This window comes from Panthera onca, chromosome A1, assembly GCF_046562875.1.
Source record: "Panthera onca isolate mPanOnc1 chromosome A1, mPanOnc1 haplotype 2, whole genome shotgun sequence".
NCBI lineage: Eukaryota > Metazoa > Chordata > Mammalia > Carnivora > Felidae > Panthera > Panthera onca.
In genome coordinates this window covers 101645301-101667133 of record NC_138339.1, presented here as the reverse complement: position 1 = coordinate 101667133, position 21833 = coordinate 101645301, and the positions used below count along the sequence as shown (strand labels likewise).

At 36.3% G+C, this 21833-nt stretch overlaps 1 protein-coding gene across 1 annotated transcript in view; it reads left to right on the top strand.

The window, feature by feature from the left end:
* FCHO2 (FCH and mu domain containing endocytic adaptor 2) overlaps window positions 1-21833 on the top strand; it is a 124286-nt gene that overhangs the window by 95827 nt on the left and 6626 nt on the right. The window contains 6 exon segments of the mRNA XM_060635563.3: window positions 4266-4395; window positions 8544-8655; window positions 12368-12523; window positions 12856-12988; window positions 20778-20977; window positions 21677-21741. Of these exon segments, the coding sequence (XP_060491546.2) occupies window positions 4266-4395; window positions 8544-8655; window positions 12368-12523; window positions 12856-12988; window positions 20778-20977; window positions 21677-21741 (796 nt within the window).

Below are 21833 nucleotides of genomic sequence, written 5' to 3'. Positions count from 1 at the left end.
CCATTAAATGCTTGGAATTATCTATTTGAGTCTTCAAATTATAGGAAAATTTTTCTAGCCAACACTTCCTTTACTTCCTCATGTTACATGGAGCAAGACATTGTTCGGGAAGAAAGGAGATTTCCTGAGAAAGTTAGCACATTATAAGAATAACCATTTAGTACCCATTCTTTCACAATTAAGAAGCAATTTTCATATAATTCTGCTGTAAGTCAAATATTATGGAAGAGATGGTGACCTTTTCCTAGGGTTTAGAAGTGTACTGCCAGGAGAATCCTGGAGGGAATCTAGTCCAGCTTTTATTTTATGTATAAAGAGACTGGAGGTGATGTTACTTAACTGGCTTGTGAAAGTACATGTTGCCTAAAGAAAAAAACACTGGTCTACAAAAGTTGTCAGATAATTAAAGAAAATGTATGAGTTATATTCAGAGAGAGACTTTCCCAAACCAGTCTTCTTGCTTCTTACCTACTGTGTGTCATGTTTTACACTAATTGCCAGTATTAAATTTCTGAAAGTCAAGCTTAATCTTCTTTTTCTCTAGATAGACCTCTCCATTGGTTGCCTGTAGTCCATGTGGTTGAATGTTTTAGCCGAATGTACAAGGCTCTTTAAAAAGGTGCCTCAACAACCTGCATTATTACCAGACTAACTGTCCAACTTTCTCCTCTTTGCAACTTAACGTCCTAGCCATTTGAAACTTTCCACTGTTCCCCAAACACATCATGCTCTTTTATGTATCCACGTCTTACTTTGCAGCCTTTACGGAAATGCCCCTCAGATGTTTATATAGGAAACTGCCCTCTTTTTTTTTTTTTTTTTTTTAAGATCCAGCTAAATACCATCTAGCTAAATCCCTCTTTGATCATTACTTCTCCCCAAGTGGATTTAATCACTCTCTTCCTTATACCCACCCATGTACTTTGCTCATATTTCTCTTAGTGCACAAATTACATTGTATATACTTTCTTTGTGTGTGTTCCCCTCACTGGACTATGCCTTTGCCATGTTAGTACTTTGCATAATGCCTGTCACATAGAGATGTTTCATGAAAAATCTAAAAGGCTTGAGCACCAAGTGCTGAAATAGTGACCTCTTTCTTTTGTTACCCTAACGAACAGACTTAAGGAAATGAGATCAAAGACTAGATACAAGCTGGTAAGGAGATAATTATTTTTCATAGAATATAAAAATGACTACCTCTTAATAACATGGGATTTTTTCCTGATTACAAAAGCAGTACATGATCATGTGAAATTTGGGAAATAGAGAAAACAAAATTAAAATCCCTTCCATATTTCATGACTCAAAGATATGCAGTTAACACTTTTATATATATCCTTTCATTAAGTTTTGAGTGCTTAAATATTCAGACTCAGTAAAATATAGTTGTTAAAAGCACAAGCTTATTAGTCAATAGTTATCTGAGTGACGTTAGTCAAGTTGTGTACTTGGAGTATCTTATTTCCTTATAGGTGAAGTATAAAGATAACAGGTGGTATGAGACTTCAGTGAGTTACTGTGTGTTAGATACTTAGAACATTGTGGAGTGGAAGTAATTGCTCAGAAAAGTTACTATGAATGATATGTGTACATTTTTAATGTCATACATACTTTTTATTCTTCACTTGAAAATATTTTGGGAACACCTTTCAATTTCATGAATTACTCTTTAGATTTCAAACTTATTTCAAGTGGTAGAATCTTTTGTCAAATAATCTTAAGTTGCAAGTGTATTAAATAAGTAAAATTGGGACTTTTATACTTGAATCTTTCATCCTTTACTCCCACCGCAGCCTTGAGAGCCTTCTAGAAACCACCCTTTGAGGGCTTCAGGGAGCACCATTTGAAACAGCTGCAGAGCATAAATGCTCTATCTTGTAACACCACTGTCAGCATTTCCAAAGGTTTTTAGAGACGTGATTTGACATTTAGTTTATTTCCAAGTTTTCATTAGTCAGCACTCTTAATGATTTCATTATAAACAATGTCTTAATATCCTTTTGTTCTTCACAGACTTTGTTTAGTAAATTTTAAAGTGAAATTCATGAACTAAAGGGTATGCACCTTTTTTAAGACTCTTGATGATTATTACTGTATTGCCCACCAGAAAGTTTATGCTGATTTTAATTCTCTCCAGCTGTACATCGAAGTGCCCTTTTCCTTGCCTGCTTGGATGTGCACTTTTTTGGGGAGAGGGCACCTACCTTTCACTAGATGCTCAAAGGGTCTATAATCACACACCCTTTTCACATTCCTGTTGGGATTGCCTCACTGTTTAGAGCAGTGTTTTTCAAAGTTTGGTCCCCAGACTAGCAGCATTACCATCACCTAGGATTGGAAGAAATGTAGCTTCTCTGTCTCCATCCCAGACAAATCAGAAATTCTGGGAAGTGGCCCTCCAAGTGATTCTGATGCATGTTTAAGAACTGCTGTTTTTAAGTAGTGCTGTTCAACAGAAATATAACGCAGCAAATACTGAAGTTTTTCTAGTAGCCACATTAAAAACAGTAAAATTAACTTATTTTACTCAGTATATTAAAAAAAAATTTTACAGTGTAATCACTATAAATATGGAGAGTTTCTTTTCTGTTTGTGCTAAGTCTTCAAAATCTGTCTGTTTTATACTTAGAACTCATCTCAAATTTGAACTAGCCACATTTCAAGTGCTAGTGGCTACTGTACTGGACAGTGCCATTCCAAAATCAGAAAACCACTTAAGAGCTGTTTTTGTCTTTTCCTAGAAAGTTATAAAATGTGCATTCTAAACTGTAAATTGTAAAAATGTAGCCACATGGTATGGTCATGAGGCCATGTTGCTACAGGAGAAATTTCTCCCACAGTATATGGTCAAGATTTTTTCTAAGCTTATAGATTTCACATAGCTGTTGAGTTTAATATGTGTTTGACTTCATGCCTTGCACCACTTCCATCTGTATACAGAGCTGCATTTTTATGCCTTGCTATATTTTTGAAATCTAGTAGTTATTATAATCGGTCATCAAAAAGCTATTCTCTGGAACTAATAGTTCAAAAATAGTTAATTGAGGGAGTGGGAGGTTACTTAGTATAAAACACTTTGGATGGTACCTAATTTTTATGTGTCTATCTGTAAATTTATATTCATACAATAGAGAGTTGACTAATTTTAGTGTAGGAGTGCTTATAGGGTGTTTTGTTTTTGTTTTTTTGTCTTTAGTTTTTCATGTTCCTCAAATAATTGAAGACAGGAACAGGATCTTTCTTGTTCACTGCTTTGTATCTAGTGTATCTAACCCATGGCTTGACCCATAGTGACACACAGTAGGCATTGAATAAGTATTATATTCATTTACAGAATACTTTCACAAGCAGGAAAATGTTATTTTTAACTAAGTTAAATATGCCTTATTTTAAAAAATGAAACCCTTTAGGAAGTGTTGCTCATGTATTATTGGAACACGTAGGAATGTGGAAGGAAAAAATCCATTCATCCAAGTAAAAGAAATGAACGGAAGTTCAAATTTTCATATGTATTTTTATGTTTAGAAAAGTGGGAAGGCAGTAGAATTAAGATTTCCTCAAATGTCTTTTTTGAGTGAACTGTCTCAATGAGAAAGCGTTACAAGGAATTATAAAGGGAAATGTGGACAGATTTGTAAACACCAAAAATAAAGGGCAAGCAAGATTTAGGGACAAAGTGTTTGCAGCAGATAAAGCAAAGGGTTAGTGAAAGCTCAGGTAATATTAAGCTCCCCCGAAACTAAATTAGACAAAGCCAACAAAGACAACTCATAAAAGGTAAAATGCCCATTTTATTTTTATCTATTTTAAAATTATTTTTCCATCTAAGGCTCATCCATTCATTGCTGAAAAAGGTGCAGAGAAATATTCTATTTATAGGGAGTAAAGTGAATAATCCTTTTGGGAAGCAGTTTGGCAGTATGTATGAAAGAAAAGCCTTCATGGTGTTTAAGCTTATAATTTAATCTCTGAAACTCTGTCTTAAGTATACTTATTGAAATAGAGAAAATGCTTAATGTATAAAGGTTCTCTTGACAGCATTATTTTAAAATAGCCTTCTCCACCTTTAACATATTCTTGAAAATGATTTGACTTCTGCCATCTCTATTTTTAGTTAAAAGAAACACTTTTAACTCTTTTAACTTTTTAGTTAAAAGAAAATAAATTTGGTTGATTATATTAAAATTAATCTTAACATACCTAAATATCTTTTCTTAGAGGAATTGTTTTACCATTCTGGTAAATAACTTTTTGTTTTTAAGCCCAGGCCATTCAGCCCACCTGTAACTTCCAATACCAGCCCACCTCCTGCAGCTCCTTTAGCCCGGGCGGAAAGTTCTTCCTCTATCTCCTCTTCGGCTTCATTAAGTGCTGCCAATACTCCAACAGTAGGTAAGTGATTATCATAGATTATATGTGAAAGTTAGCATCCAAAGTATGATCAGGCTGAATTTTGTTTTTTAATGAGCTCGTGAAAAATTTAACATTAAGAAACTTCAGTTTTCTGTAGACACACCTGGCATTGTCAAACTAGCCACATTTTCCCTATCTGAATAGGAGAATTTTCTAACACTGTTAAGAATGCATCAAATTTATAAACTACTGACCAGTATAAATAATTGAAGGCAGTATATAATGCAGGCCTTTCTAATGTGAAGTGATGCTTACACTCCTAAGAGCTTTTAATAACGATTCAATTTAAGGAAGGAGTTTTGTGCTTGCAATTATATATTTCTATAAGAATTTAAATCCTCAAGATTTAAAAGTAGTAGATATCAGGACATAGGTATATAAACCTAAACCTAAAGATTTAAAAGTAGTAGATATTAGGACATAGGTATATAAACCTAAACCCTAGCAAATAAGTCCAATATTTTATTACATCTAGATTTTGCTCAAGACATTTTTTATCTTCACTTTTATCTAATTTCTACAAATTCTTATTACTTTTCTCACCCACTGTTAGTATAACAAAAAAGCTGTAATGAGCACTTTATTATTGTGTTTTGTTTGTATATGTGATTTTGTTAATTTTGGTTTTTGCAAACTCTATTTTAGTCATAAAAAACATAGATGAATCTTTTTAGAAGTCAGACATGTGGTCTGAGTAAACAGAATTAGCTTTAGGTCTCCATTTTCTCTAGATTATTTAAAGGGATTTGAATTTAATAGAATATATTTTTGATTGAGTAGGTACATACTTGTTTTTAGTCTGGGCCAGGGCAGGCAGTAGTAGAACCACAGGTGAGGGAGGAAACAGGCAGGCTGGATATAATGTGGATCTTGTGCAACAAAGATACTTTAAATCTACCATAAGAGTTCCCTTTTTTAAAATTATGATGCTTATTCAGCTCTCTTTAAGTTTTTGATCCTTCTTATTTCTTGCAAATATTTTCTTTTCCTACAATATTTTGTTTTATTTAAATATGATAGAAGATGATAATTTGATTGGGACACTCTCTGAAATTGAAAAGCACTGTGAGACTTCACAAGGTATTGTATCAAAAGCAATATATGTGTGTTGACTAATGATCCTAAAGTGTATCTAAAATACTTTGTTACCTCATTTTTTTCCTTTTTCAGCAATGTATGGTGTCTCAGAAGTCAAGAATAACTCTAAGGTTTAACTTTCTCAGTTTGTACTAATTATATCCAGTTGCTGTATAGGATTTATTGATATCAAATCCCCAATTATAAAAACAGAGTATTTTTGCATTTTCTTCATCTCCTTGCTTTTTTTTTCCTTCTCAACATTAAGAAATGTCCATAAATCTTACCCCTAAAGTTGTCAGAATCAGAGAAAAAGTGGTTAGAAAAGCAGCAGAAAGACTATGTTAGTTTAAATACCTAACTTACCAGAGCAAAGGCTCTCCTAGGAAAGCCATCCATATAGTGAGGTGAAGTTAGAGGCAAAAAGGTATCAAATAGTTGGGAGTGTTTTTTACTCCTGGCTGTAAATAATTCTACAAAAATATCCATTGATTATTACAGGAAGGTACCTCTTTCTTCAACTTTATAAGCTCTGCATTTTCAGAACATACAGTTGTTTAAATGTAGAACAATTAAACCAAAATTAGAACACATAATATCCTTACAAATACAGGTGATTTTTTATTTCTAAGAAATTATGTATTTGGAATAATACATTATAAATTTAGACTTTTATACTTAAAGGACTCGATTGAGACAGGAAATATGCAAACTTTTTTTGAACTATGTATGTGCAATATAATCTTGAAAACAAGAATAGAAAATACGCAAGGACGTATGCCAAAATATTAAGTGGATTTTGAGTTTTATCCCCCCCTCCTATTCAGTACTTTTTTCCTTCTTGCCAGTATTTCAGTAATGGGCTTAACAATTCATACGGATTATTTCAAGAATTCTCATTTTATATGCCCAGTTGGATAAGTGAAAACAGTAACATGTAGGCTTCTTTTGATTTTTAATGTCACAGTAGAAGCAGATATTAGTGTTACCCACGACTGTGTGTAAATATCCATTTATCGTAGGTGGTTTAAGGGGAAAGATTAATTTCATAATTGAGAATATAGTTTTCTTTAATAAAGAGTATTATAGCTTTCATCTTCCCCTAGAAAACATATGCTTTTATGATTTTCTAGTGAGTCGCTATATAGAACAATACATTTTTTCAAAAAATTCACTGAACTAATTCACACATACAGTGAAATTTTCCCATTGTGCAAACATGTGTCAGCATAGATATATTCAGTTAATCTCTACTTAGTCTGCTTTTTTCACTTAACATTTTCTTATGCATATACATGAGTCTTCTGCCTCTTGGTCAGCCCCTTATCTTTCACTTCATCATCTGTCCCCTGATCCAAATTTGAATCCCTGACAACAGACATTTTTCTCTTCATTCTAGGATCCACTGTGTTCAGAGTGATCTCACGAAATGAAAAATGTAACCATGTTTCTCTTGAACATTTTTAGTAGTTTTTAGTGCCACAGAGATAAAATTAAATGTCCCCTGTGCTATGATCTGGGCCTTAAACATTTCTCTAGACAGATTTTCATGTCCTCTCATCTTTCCAGCCATCCCTTACCCACTAAGTATGTTCCCGCTTTGCAAAACTACTTGTGGCTCCAAAAGGCAGCATTTTTTTCATGCCTCCTTAGCTCAGTACTAGACATTTGTTGGAATTAGTAAATAGTAGCTGTTGTGATTTTCTGAGTAAATTTTTATATTTATTGAGTTTTAAATTTTCGTATGAAATTTTAAGTTTCTTTGCAGTCAGAGGGAGCACTTACTTTTCCCTTTGGCCTCGCAGCAGTTCTTGTTTCCATGTACTTTTAATCCCTGAGCTATTTTTCTAACTGTGAAGAACCTTCCAAGTCAGAATTCTTCAAAATATTAAATACCACAAAATCTTCCTGGCCTTTACAGCTAACAAAAGCTTTTTCTCACTGTGTGTAGAATCTCGGGCTTACTTGTGAGGCAGAGAGAACTAGTACTGATTTTTGTCAGGCTTAGTATCTTAGGTATTTCAAAAGTAACTCACCCTTTCACTATAGGTAATCTTAGCTGAAATAGAACTATCTGGTGGCTATGAGCATTATGTAATATTTATAGAACAAAAGCATACATTCAAATTTCAGAGCTATGTTGACCTAGATTATTTATTCTTATGAGAAAATCTGAATAATCTATGCTATTGGCCTTTTTTAAAATATAAAATTGCATCATTTGTTGTATATTAAATAAAATGCTCCACTTTCCAGTCAGTAGCCATTGTGGTAACCTTACCACATAAGAAGAGTGGGAAGAGTGCATTTGTCAAGAAAGACAATGAACTGCTTTGAGGGATTTTTCTATAATGAAATAAACTAGAAAGTTTGCTTAGGTTAAAAAAACCTGAACACATGCATAGATTAAATTTGTTTACATTTTATTATGCTTTAAAATAACTGATCTTTATATTATTTAACTCTAAAGGTGTGTTATCTAAGTGAACTTCGTGTCAGGAATGTTTAAAATTAACATTATTTGTCCTGTTTATCAAGATAATGGGAATATATGGGAATATAATGTATGCATTAGACAAAGAGGTAAAAGAATTCTAGTGAGTAGTGTCCGAAACATTATGTTATTCAGTTAGAAATAGCTGATGGATGGAGATAGCTGAAACACAAAAATCCAGCTTAATGCCCTGAAGTATTTGAGTGGTAGAACTTGAAACAACTTAGCATCTGAATGGTTGTGAAAAATATTTTAGTAGTTTTGTTCTTCAGGTGAAGGGCTTTTTCCTTCTGACACTCCTTAACCCAAGCGTTTAGTGTCATTTCATTTAAAAGAAAAGTCAGTATAACATGTTTTCGTGATTTTTTTTGTCCTCTGTATTATGTTCCAGTTTGTTTTCTGCCCTATTTTTTAACCTCCAGATTTATACCTGGGCCATCAATGGAACCAATAATAGAGTCATTTGTGACAAGCTAACCTTGTGACTTTACCTGTCTTGACATTTTATAAAGCTCTTTCTATAGGATTTAACAAATAAATTGCATATGTATTCTAGGTGTGTCACGAGGTCCCAGCCCGGTCAGCCTTGGGAATCAGGACACCTTACCTGTGGCAGTTGCCCTTACAGAATCTGTTAATGCCTACTTTAAAGGAGCAGACCCTACCAAGTTAGTTTTAAAAAAGTGTGTGTGTGTGTGTGTGTGTGTGTGTGTGTGTGTGTGTGTGTGTGTTTGGTGGGGAGGGGGCTTGGTAATATATTTGCAGAGTTACATTTTGATTCTCTATAGGTTAGAGTTTTCTATTATTTATTTACCTGGTTTTTTGGTTTTTTTGCTATCAGATATAGTCATTTAGCAATTGTCTTTCCAAACAAAACAAAACAAATCACTATAATCAGCAGTGGTGATGGCTTTTCTCCCCAATTTATTTACATTCTTGCCCAAGCTTTGTGTGCCATCTGCTGTGTGATATATCTGTAAGATCAGGATGAGGGCAGCTGACCTAGAAGTGGGATAGAACTTTGAATATTGGCTTAATGTGTATCTTTGGGGAAAGTGTAATGTTTGCAGGAGAGACCTAAAATGTATGTTTCATTTATGAGACTCTTGTAGAATTGGTTTAACCTCCTTCTTTTAACAAAGTGTTTTGGTGGGGTTCCCCCCCCCCCCCAGTTTATTTAGATAGAGTGTGCATGAGCAGGGGAGGAGCAGAGAGAGAGAGGGAGAGAGAATCCCAAGCAGTCTCCACATTGTCAGTGCAGAACCCGACACAGGACTTGAACCTACAAACTGTGAGATCATGTCCTGAGCCAAAATCAAGAGTCAAGCTTAATGGACTGAGCCACCCAGGCACCAAACCAATTTTTTTTTCTTTTTATGATCAGAGAAAGCCTTTCTTTTTGAAAAAATATATTTTTAAATTTTTGTTAATGTTTTTTTATTTTTGAGAGAGAGACAGAGTATGGGGGGGGAGGGGCAGAGAGAGAGGGAGTCACAGAATCTGAAGCAGGAACCAGGTCCTGAGCTGTCAGCACAGAGCCTGACACGGGGCTCAAACTCAGGAAATGTGAGATCATGACCTGAGTGGAAGTCGGATGCTCAACTTATTGAGCCACCCAGGTGCCCCTAGAAAAAAAATATTTTTGAGAGAGCACGAGCAGGGGATGGACAGAGAGAGACAGGGTACAGAGGATCCGAAGCAGGCTCTGCACTGACAGTAGTGAGCCTGATGTGGGGCTCGAATTCATGAACTGAGAAATTGTGACCTGAGCTAAAGTCAGGCTCTTAACCCACTGAGCCACACAGGTGCCCTGAGAAAGCGTTTCTGATGTTAAGTTTAAGCAGATATTTCAAAGACATTGAGGAGCCAACCATGCAGATGTCTGAGGGAAGAGCATTCCAGTGAGTATAAAAGACTGAGGTAGAAGCGTGCTTGACATATTCAAAGGAAAGAGAACTATGTCACTAAGTTGGAGTTAGCAAGGAGGGGAGTGGTCAAAGAGGAATCCTTTGAGGGGCCAGATCAGGTTGGGAATTAGAGACCATGGTAAAGAGTGTGGAGTTTATTCTGAGCAGGGTGGGAACCAGTGAAGGTCTTTGAGCAGAGAAAGTTACTTATAAGTGTTTTGAAGGAGTACTCTGGCTGCCATATGGAGAATAAACTAGAATGAGCCAGAGTACAAGCAGAGAGAGAGAAGGTTAACTGCAGCAGTCCAGGTGAGAGATGATGGTGGCCTATATAAGGTTATTAACTGAGGAAGTCATGAGTAATAATGAGATATTGAATTCATTTTGAAAACAAAGTTGTCAAGATTTGCTAAGGGAGTCGGTTGGTAACAAATGAATACAGGGTGCCTGGGTGGCCCACTCATTAAGCATTTGACTTCGGCTCACGTCCGGATCTCCTGGTTCATGAGTTTAACTCCCATACTGGGGGGACTTGAGCCCTGCTTCAGGTGAGCTCAAGCCCCACTTCTCTCTCCCTCTACCTCTCGCTCACTTGTGCCTTCTCGCTCTAAAGAAAAGAAAAGACAACTGAATACATGATACTGGATTTCAGGGCCTAGGTCATAGGCTAGAGATGAAATACTTAGTAGTCATTAACTTGTATACAATACTTAAAACCACAAGGCCTCGGAAGAGATCTGATGAGAATTGTGGCTCCCTTCAGTAGTTAGAAAACAGAAAGACAAAATGATTGGGTAAAGGAGTTTGAAACTGCAGGCAACAAGAGAGGTGAGGAGAGAATCAGAAGAGGAGTGTACCAAAACTAGGTGAATAAAACCCTTTTGTGAAGGATGATGTGAAGCTGTATCGGATGCTTCTGATTCATCAAGAAAAATTGAATTTTGACATTATGGAGGTCATTGGTGACCTTCACAAGAGCAGTTTGTCAAGTGGTAGAGATGAACTCCCTCTAAGCATGCTTTCAAGAGTGGGAGAAGAGGGTGCGTGTGGGTGGCTCAGTCAGTTAAGCATCTGACTTCTGCTCAGGTCATGATCTCCCTGCTCTTGAGTTTGAGCCCCTCATCAGACTCTGTGCTGACAGCTCAGAGCCTGGAGCCTGCTTCAGATTCTGTGTGTCCCTCTCTCTCTGCCCCTCCCCTGCTTGTGCTCTGTCTCTCTCCCTCAAATATAAAACATAAAAACTAAAACAAGAGTAGGAGATGATGCAGATACAACTGTATTTGGAAGGAGCAAGTATAGAAAAATTTTAGGATGTTTTGCTCTAAGTGAAAGCAGAGAGGTGTAGTGATAGAGAAATGATAGAGTCAGAGGAAGTTTTTATTAATTTTAGTGTGAGTTTTTTAAAGATACACATTTCAGCATGTCTATACGCTAATGGAGAAGATCCAATATTTTTGGAAAAAATTGGGTAGGAAATTTCAGGAAAGAGGGTAGTTGCATTAGAGAAGTCTCGTATGTAACAGATGAGCTTCAGTGCATAAGCAGTGAGATCGGCCTTACGTGCATAGACTGATCTCTTGAAACAGGAGGAAAGGTATGGATACAGAGTCAAGTAGGAGTTCACCTGTGAGACTGTAAGGAAGTTCTTTACTGATTTTATTTCCTCAGTAAAATTTAAAGTCGATGGCTGCGAGTAGAGGGAAGGAATATTTCAGATTGGAGAAGAAGGAAGGTATGAGAAGAGGTAGAATTGCATGATAGACCAGGAAATCCTAGGAGGAAAGGAGGGTTTGAAGGAATGAGTGAAGTGAAAAGGTAGTAGGAACAATGGATTGTGGAGGCTTTGATGAGAATTGTTGGAGATGTGGTACTAGACAGAATAAGTTGGGAAAAGAGGAAGTGGCCAATAGAGGAATGGGGAGGCTGAAATCAAGATTATGGAGGGGCTGCTGTGTGACCGAGGTAGGCTGGAAGACAGGATTGTTTGGAGACAAGGGGCTGAGAACTAGGTGCCCAAAATATCAAGAGCATTATCTGTGTGGATATTGAAATCACTACAGATTGTGATAGGAGTAATGATACAGAGACAGACTGACAGCAGGCAAAGAGCTAACATTTTCAGAAAAATCAAACAGTGTTGAAAGGGATGGAGTAGCAAGTAGTATATTGAGTTAGATAGGAGGCTGGAGGTTTTTAGGAAGGATGTAGGAATATAGAGTTGAAAGAGGCAATGAGGAGCTAGGAGGACATCTCCCACTGCCGCTCAGGCCTTGTATTTAGTGGGGTTTCAGTGAAAAATAGCTCCAACTGAGGATGGTGTTACCAGGAAGCAGTCTCCTTAAGGGACAGCCAGGGGATGGTTTTTCTAAGCAAGTGAAGAGATGTGATCTTTACTCTTACATTTGTGTTTGGAGTTTAATTATTAAAGCGCCTTATTTAAACCACTTAAAATTTTCCAAATCCCTAATTTCAGGTGTATTGTGAAGATCACTGGTGACATGACAGTATCGTTTCCGAGTGGAATTATTAAAGTCTTCACTAGCAATCCATCTCCAGCTGTGCTGTGTTTCAGGGTGAAACACATCAGCAGACTAGAGCAAATTCTTCCGAATGCTCAACTTGTGTTCAGGTTCGTGTACTCTTGTTTTGAAGGTGAAGTTAAATTTTTCCTGCTTCATTGAAGCAATAATTCAGTTGGATGACAATACAAAAGTTATGATTAAACAGCCTTCTGCGCTCTGTGCTTTTGCTGGTGATGGTATTTGTTAAGTCCTTCTCTTCTGTTACCTCATTTTTCAAACAAGTTTCTGCTATGTTTTATTCTTTATCCCCCTTAGTTTTCCCTCATCCCACCTTTTGGTTTATTTCTACTAGTCTTTCCCAGGTCACCAAATGACAATACAGAGGCAAAGGATGAAGCTAAGTTAAATAAAATAACAAAAATATTTCTTATGCATACAGTGATCCATCACAGTGTGATTCTAACACAAAAGATTTTTGGATGAACATGCAAGCTGTTACTGTCTACCTCAAGAAGCTATCAGAGCAAAATCCAGCTGCTTCTTACTATAATGTAGATGTATTAAAGTATCAGGTAAGTGTTCTATCCTTGTAAAAATCATAAATTAAAATATTAATAAATAGACTCTCATAGATTAAATGAGTAATGTGTTATGGCCTCATGAGTTTTATTCCAGGAATTCAAGGAAACTGATTGAAGCCAAAGGAAATTGATGATCAAATTCACTATCTATTCCTGATTCAAATACTGAGTAAATATACATGAATATGTCCTTAACCTGAAAAGACCAGCAACATCAGTCTTAATAATGAAACACACAAAGCAGTTAAAGTCTGGAGTAGCAAAGACATCTATTATTCTCATTAACTGTAAGAGATTTTTCTGGATGTGTTAGTACAGTTACACAAGAGAATAAAGCAGTAATAGTGGAAGGAGGAACCCAAATTACTGTTACTTACAGGTGATGTTCTATTCCTGGAAACCTCAGAATGAACTGAAAAACTATTTGCTGTAGGGGTTTTTAATAAAGAGGTGAGTTTAAAAGTTAATGCAAAGATTAGTAGCTTTCTAAATATCCAGTTAGGAATATTAATGCAGAAAAATTTTGACAATTAAACTTATCAGACTTGGAGAGGTGCTAGAAGATGGCAATATAGGAAGATCTGGAACTCCCCTCCTCCTATGGACACACCAAAGCTACAGCTACTCTGGAACAGTTTCCTCTGAAAAAGACCTGAAAAGACAGCTCCATCACATTAGCAAACAAGCAGAGGGTCACATGGAAGCATGCAGGAGGGGTGAGACCCATTCTCCCCACAAACTCCACCGCCAGCACTGTGACCCACAATCAGAAGGGAACTCACAAACCTGGAGCTAATTCCCAAGTGAGAAGTTCATACCCCCTATCAGGCATCCCAGCTTTTAAGATCTGTACCTGAGAGAAGAGCCCCCAAAACTTCTGGCTTTGAAAAGCACCAGAGCCCATGCCCATGATACCCAAGGGCTATGGTGATCTGAAAAACACCTTCTAGAGGATTCTCACACAGACTCACTCAGCCTAGGGACCAATGCAGAAGCAGCCAATCAAAAGGTGACCACATTATATGAGAAAAGAGAGTCATTTGGCTTATCATAAAGTGTGAGCCAGTGAGGCAGAGGCCTACTGAGATACTCTCCAGGGATAGAGGAGCTAGTAGGCAGCACTTTAGTGCCCAAAGCTGGCAGGTGCCATACACACACACGCACACATACCCCAGATATTTAATATGTATATTAAAATAATTTATATTATATAATTATATAATTATAATTATATAATATAATAATATATATTATATATTATGTATTATATATAACACATATATTAATATATATTATATATTAACTCCAGATTTTTTTTTTCTTTAAAAGGGTACCATTTTTATGATCCAGGGAACATAGGCTGAGCGATGTCATTTTTTGTGCTCTCCTGCCTTGCTGCAGCTTGTGGTATCTCCCAGAAGGGAGCTTATACGCTTGTCTGAAGCCCTGATTTTTTCAACTGTTGCCCAGCGGGACACCTCTAGATTGCCTGGTCTGGTGGCCAGCAGGGCTCATGCTTGTGGTCTTGCAAGACCAGTTATATTTGCATTCTTTAAAAGCTGCTGCCTGATGGTTTGGCTTCCAGTCAGTCTCAGTCTAGGTGCTGACAGGTCTTGGCACACCCTCAACAGTTGGGAGCTATTAAAGAATAGGCTTCTTTGGTAATCACAAAGTTTCAAAAGACAAGCAACAGCTAAGGCAAGGTTGAATGATAAAGGGTCATGTGCATGAGGCCACTCTTTCAAGAGTGGGAGAGGTGGCTGTTTCATCTAATACATAGAAGCAAACAGGGTCAAACAAAATAAAGGAACAAAAAAATATGTTCCTAATCAAAGAACAAGATAAAACCTCACAAAAAAGCCTTAATGAAGTGGAGGTAAGTAATTTACCTGATAGAACATTCAAAGTAATGGTCATAAAGATGCTCATTGAACTCAGGATAACAATGGATGAACCCAGTGAGAACTTTAACAAAGAAACAGAAAATATAAGAAAGTATCAAATAGAAGTTACAGTGCCAAAGAATATAATATCTGACTGAAAAACTAGTGATGTTCAACAGCAGATTAGATGAAGCAGAAGAGATTGGTGAACTTGATGGCAGAACAGTGTAACTCACCCAATCAGAGCTGCAAAAAGAATGAAATAAGTGAGGAAAGCTCAAGGGACTTAAAGGGGCAACCTCAAGCAGACTAACTTTTGCATCAGGTGTTCCAGAAGGAGAGGATAGAGAAAAGCACAGATAACTTGAAGACCTAATAGCTGAAAACTTCCCTAACCTGGGGAAGGAAACAGACATCCAGATCCAGGAAGCCCAGACAGTTCCAAATCAGATGATCTTAATGAGACTTCTGCAAGACATAATTAAAATATCAAAAGTCAAAGGTAAAGAGGTCTTAAAAGTAGCAAGAGAAAAACCACTTGTTACATATCTGCTGAGGCTATCAGATTTTTTTGGCACAAACTTGTAGGCCAGAAAGGGGAGATCAGGATACATTCAAAGTGCTCATAGAAAACAATCTCCAACCAAGAATACTCTACCCTGGAAAGTTTTCATTTAGAATTGAAGGAGAGAGAAAGAGTTTTCTGGAGAAGCAAAAGCTAAACAAGTTTATTACAACTAAACCAGCCTCACAAGAAATGTTAAAGGGACTTTTTTAAGCTATAAAGGGCACTAATTAAAAAAGTATAAATCTCACTGGTAAAGGTAAACATATGGTAAAGGTGGAATGGATTAATTACTTATAAAAGGTAGGATGAAGGTTAAAAGACAAGAATAGTAAAATTAACTACAATAATCAGTTAAGAGATACGCTAGATAAAAAGATATAAAATGTGATCTCAGGGGCACCTGGGTGGCTCGGTTGAGCATCTGACTTTGGCTTCAGGTCATGATCTCTGGTTTGTGGGTTCGAGCCCTGTGTCAGGCTCTGTGCTGACAGCTTGGAGACTGGAACCTGCTTTGGATTCTCTCTCTCTCTCTCTCTCTCTCTCTCTCTCTCTCTCTCCCTCCCCCCCCCTCTCTCCCCCTCCCTCCCTCTTCCCCCTGGCTCATGCTCTCAAAAATAAACATTAAAATAATTGTTTTAATGTAACATTAAAAACATAAAATGTGCAGTGGAGGGAGACTAAAACTGTAGAGCTTTAGAATATGTTCAATTTTCAGTTCTCAACTTAAAATACTTATAAATATAGGTTGTTATATGTAAGCTTCATGGTAACTATAAAAATGTATAGTAGATACATAAAAAATGAAAAGGAATTTAAGCAAATCAGTAATAATGTCAACAAACCACAAAGGAAGAGCACAGGTGGGGGGAAAAAAAAAAAAAAAAAAAAAACGAACTACAAAAACAGCCAGAAAACAGTTAAGAAGATGCCAGTAAGTACATACCTATCAGTAATTAACTATGAATGGACTAAATTATCCAGTCAAAAGAGAATGGATGAGTGGGTTAAGAGTATCACCCATATATAATGCTATGCATAAGAGACTCACTTCATATAGAAGGACAGAGTTAATGGGGTGCCTGGGTGGCTCAGTCGGTTAAGCATCCGACTTCGGCTCAGGTCATGATCTCACATTTCGTGAGTTCGAGCCCCGTATCGGGCTCTGTGCTGACAGCTCAGAGCCTGGAGCCTGCTTCGGTTTCTGTGTCTCCCTGTCTTTCTGCCCCTCCCCTGTTCATGCTCTGTCTCTCTCTCAAAAATAAATAAAACATTAAAAAAAAAAATTTAAAAAGGACAGAGTTAAAGTGAAGGATGGAAAAGGTACTCCTTACAAATGGAAATCAAAAGCTGGGGTAGGTTAGGTGTCTGGGCTGACAGCTCAGTGCCTGGAGCCCACTTCAGATTCTGTGTCTGCCTCTGTCTGCCCCTCCATTGATTGCACTCTGTCTCTCACATTGTCTCAAAAATAAATAAACGTTAAAAAAAAAAATCTGGGGTAGGTTAATAGACAAAATAGACTTTAAAATTAGAGGAATTAAGAGAAAAGGGCATTATATAGTGATAAAGGTGTCACTCCACCAAGATGATGTTATATTTGTAAATATTTATGCACCCAACAGTGGAGCACCTAAATCTATCTTTTAACAGACCTTAAAGGGAGAAATTGAGAGCAATACAAAAGGGCAATACCCTACTTACGTCATCTAGACAGACATCAATAAGAAAACGTTTTTCTTAAATGACATGATAGACCAGATGGACTTAAAAGATATATACAGAACATTCCATCCCAAAGCAGTATATACCTTCTTTTCAAGTGCACATGGGACATTCTCTAGAGAAGATCATAGGTTAGGCCACAAAACAAGTATTAATAAATTTGAAAAGACAGAAATCCTGTTAAGCATCTTTTCTGACCAAAATGATACGAAACTAGAAATCAATTATGGGAAGAAGACTGGAAAATTAAAAAATTTGTGTAAATTAAACAATATGCTACTCAACCATTCGGTCAATGAATAAATCAAAAGAGAAATGAAAAATTATCTCGAGACCAATGAAAATGGACATGCCAAAATTACTGGATGTAGCAAAAACAGTGCTAAGAAGGATGTTTCTGTCAATAAATGCCTACCCAGCAAACAAAAATCTCAAACTTCCTTTACACCTCGGAGAACTAAGAAAATGAAGAATAAAGCCACAGTTAGTGGAATGGACGAAGTAACCAAGAGCAGAAATCAAATACAAATTAAAAATACAATAGAAAAAACTAAGCTGGTTCTTTGAAAAGATAAATAAAATTGATAAACTTTTAATCAGATTCACCAAGAAAACAGCAGATAGGGTGCAAATAAATACAGAAATAAGAGAGGAGACCTTACAACTGATACTATGCAAATACAAAGGGTCATGAGAAACCACCACAAACAATTTTATGCCAACAGATTGAACAGCCTAGAAGAAATAAATTTTTAGAAACAGACAGCCTTCTAAGACTGAATCCTGATAAAGTAGAAAATCTCAATAGACCAGTTACTAGTAAAGAGACTGTATCAGTAATCAAAAACCTTCCAGGAACAGAAGTCCAGGACTACACTGTCCCACTGGTGAATTCTACCCAATTTTCAGCGAAGAATTATTACCAATCCTTCTCAAACTTTTCAAAAAAAAAATAGAAGAGGAGGCAGCAATTCCATTATGCTAAGTGAACTAAGACAATGAAAGAGAAATACCATATAATTCCACTTCTATGTGGAATCTAAAAAACAAAATGCCAAGCTCAGAGGCAACAGAGAACATACTGTTTCCAGATATAGGGTTTGGAGGGAGGTAGACAAAGTGGGTGAAAGGATTCAAAAGTATAAACTTCCAGTAATAAGTCATGAGGATGGAAGATACAGCATCATGACTAAGGTTAGTAAAACCATATTGCATATTTCAGAGGTGCTAAAAGAGTAAATCTCAATCCTCATCACGAGAAAAAGTAGTTGTGATTATTTTGCAGTACATAAAATATTGAACCTTTATGTAGTCCACCTGAAACTCATGTCAATTATACCGCAATAAAATTAAAAAAACATGTTAAACTATCCTTTCCTGTAATCACAATGAACACATAATAAAAACTAATTAGGAAGAAACCTAACACTATTTCTAATGAGTTGAATATAGTTCTAAAGGTATACTTTATTCAGATGAAGAGTCATGTAAAAAGCTTAGGTGTTTCTAAATTAACTTAGAAATTTAATGCGATCCTGATCAGAAATCCAGTGGAAGTGTGTATATATTGGTGTTTGGGAACTTGACAGTCATTTTCAAGTTTTCTGGAAGAATAAAGCTTGGAATAAAAATGTTTTAAATGGTAATGTGGAGTAATGTTTTAGTTTTAATGGGGTAAAGTCATGGATGAATATAAAGTGTGCAAGTGTGTGTGTATATATGTATATTTTTAATATGTATATGTTTTTACATATTTTGATCTTGAAGTGTCAAGACCTTTTTAAGTGTAATACAGAACCCAGAAGCCATGATATGAGAGGGATATTTGACAATAAATAAATGTGTATAAACTCTTTGTTAAAACAAAGTCTTAAACAGAATTAGTATCTAATCTGAGGGAAAAGTTTTCATAATATAATAAGATAGACCAAAAGGCTTACTCTGAAGAGCTCTTTTAAATAAAAGATGGTTAACTCAAGAGATAGGTAACTTATGAAAGATGTTTCATGTCTATAGTAATCAGAGCAGTGGATACTAAGGTGACAATGAGATAGCAGTTTTAGCCCATCAGATTAACAAAAATGGGAAAGACTGTACTAAGAGAGCTGTGACCACTTGTTAGTAGGCATACAAATTAATCGAACTTCTTAGAAAGCAGTTCTGTTAGATTGTTGAATAGCTGTTGGATTAAACTGCTGAATAGTCAAACCTTTAATTCCACTTCAAGAAATCAGTTTGTCAAAAATAGCACACATGGGAGGAAAAAAAGAAGATAAGGTGCAAAGGATTTTCACTGCAGCACTGTATGGAAACCATGTGAGCACACATCTATAGAAGCCAATGATTAAATGAATTACTACAGCCATTAGAAATAATGAGATCTGTGCATGCGTGCCTACAGTGTTAACAGTGGGGAGTAAGAATGCTAAGGGATAGGGGCGCCTGGGTGGCGCAGTCGGTTAAGCGTCCGACTTCAGCCAGGTCACGATCTCGCGGTCCGTGAGTTCGAGCCCCGCGTCAGGCTCTGGGCTGATGGCTCGGAGCCTGGAGCCTATTTCCGATTCTGTGTCTCCCTCTCTCTCTGCCCCTCCCCCGTTCATGCTCTGTCTCTCTCTGTCCCAAAAATAAATAAAAAACGTTGGGAAAAAATTAAAAAAAAAAAAAAAAAAAAAAAAAAGAATGCTAAGGGATAAATTTCCTACTTCATATACTTAATGTATTATCTGAAATTTTAATAGAGTAATTGTGTTAATATGGCTTACGTTTTTGGGAAATAAATAAGGAATAGAAAGTGGTGTGACTTAAGTAGGCTTAGAGTTTATTCCGGGTATTCACTATTCTTAATTCAGTAAACATTTATTATTCAGTGCTTGCTAATTGCCAGGAATAGCATGAGAGGTAGTATGTATGTATGTTTTTGTTATCTCGAAAAAAAGCATAGTGTTCACAATAAGGAAAACTGAGGGTTCCTGGGTGGCTCAGTTGGTTAAACAATAAGGAAAACTGGAAATGCAATGTTAGTGTACAAACAGGGTGATCAGGGTAGGTCTCATTAAAAAGGAGTTAACTTGAGCAAGGATCTAAAGAATGCAAAGGAATTACACCATTTACTAGGGGTCATGTGATTAAAATTAAACACTTGAAGTACGGAAGTATTCTAATTCCAGACTTGCAGTATTGCCTGGTGACTTATCCTTTTTTTTTTTTTTTTTTAAATTTAAATTCTTTTAATTTGTAAGGAATCTTAGAATTGAATTCTGTGTTGGATGTTGAAAGGGATTCTTAAGTTAACATGCATAAAGAAGAATCACCTGATGACATACTTCTTTCTGGACCTAGCACCTAAGCAGTTGAGTCAGATTTTCTGCATTTGGACCTATAGGAATGTGTATTTTACACAACTGTCATGGACATTTTGATGTAGGTAGTCCTTGATCCACACTGTGAGACTGGCTCTTACTCCTCGGAGATTAGCCTGCTTTCTTCTGCCTAACGATATTTCCGTCATTATTTTTGATTCTGAGAACTCTTGTGTTCAAGCATACATGTCTTCAGCATGACTTGTTTACTTTTTGGGCAAAAACTAACTTTTTTCTTTTTCTCTTTAAAGGTATCATCAAATGGTATTCAGTCCACTCCTCTAAATCTTGCAACATATTGGAAGTGTAGTGCTGGCACCACAGATCTTAGAGTGGATTATAAGTACAACCCAGAAGCTATGGTGGCACCGAGCGTGCTTTCAAACATACAGGTGGTGGTACCAGTGGATGGAGGAGTCACAAATATGCAGTCCCTTCCCCCTGCAATATGGTAAATTTGACTTTTCTGAATTCCTGCTAAATTTTGCTGCAAGCTTCAACTCGTAGAACCCATTTTCAAAGTTGTAAGCTTGAAAAGTATTCGTGCATTTTACCATAAAAACTATGGTGTAAAAAATGCTGTTCATCTTACTAGTCAAATCACAATAGCCTCAATCCAAAAGTAAGTTTGCGTTCACCACCCAGGCTTGAATGACTCAGTACAACTTTACCTTTAGGTAAATCACTTAACCTCCATCAACTTTATTTTTCTAAAAAATAATACTTATTATTTTAGAGGGGTAAATATAGCATCTATTATCTCTGTAAGAACACCTGTCTTAATAGTTTAGGAATTCTCATCTCTTAACTACCTCTCTTGTTCCCTGAATTAGTATAGACTAACACTCTCGATTCTTCACTGTTTAATAAAAGTTTGTTGTCCTTCAGTAATGAAGGTACTGAACCACATATATTTTCAGTGTTCCTTTTTCTGACTAGAAGAATTATGTAATTTAGTAAACTTCCATTAAGATATAGCATTATATTTACTTACATCGTAAACACATTATCACCTGGTGATACTACTGAAAGTAAATTTAGCCCTATAGTTGTTTTGGTGAAATACTTAAAATGTATTCATTTATTGACAGCCCATCCATTTTTAAGCCCCTATACTAGACACTTAATCAGAAGATATTTGTTCTTATAGGAATGCAGAACAAATGAAAGCCTTTTGGAAACTGTCTGGTATTTCAGAAAAATCAGAAAATGGAGGTAAGTGTGTGTGTATGCCTTTTTGTTTGTAATTCAGTGTCCATGAAAATTGATTTTTGAGGCATTTTTATGGACAGTTTTCTCCTAGATTT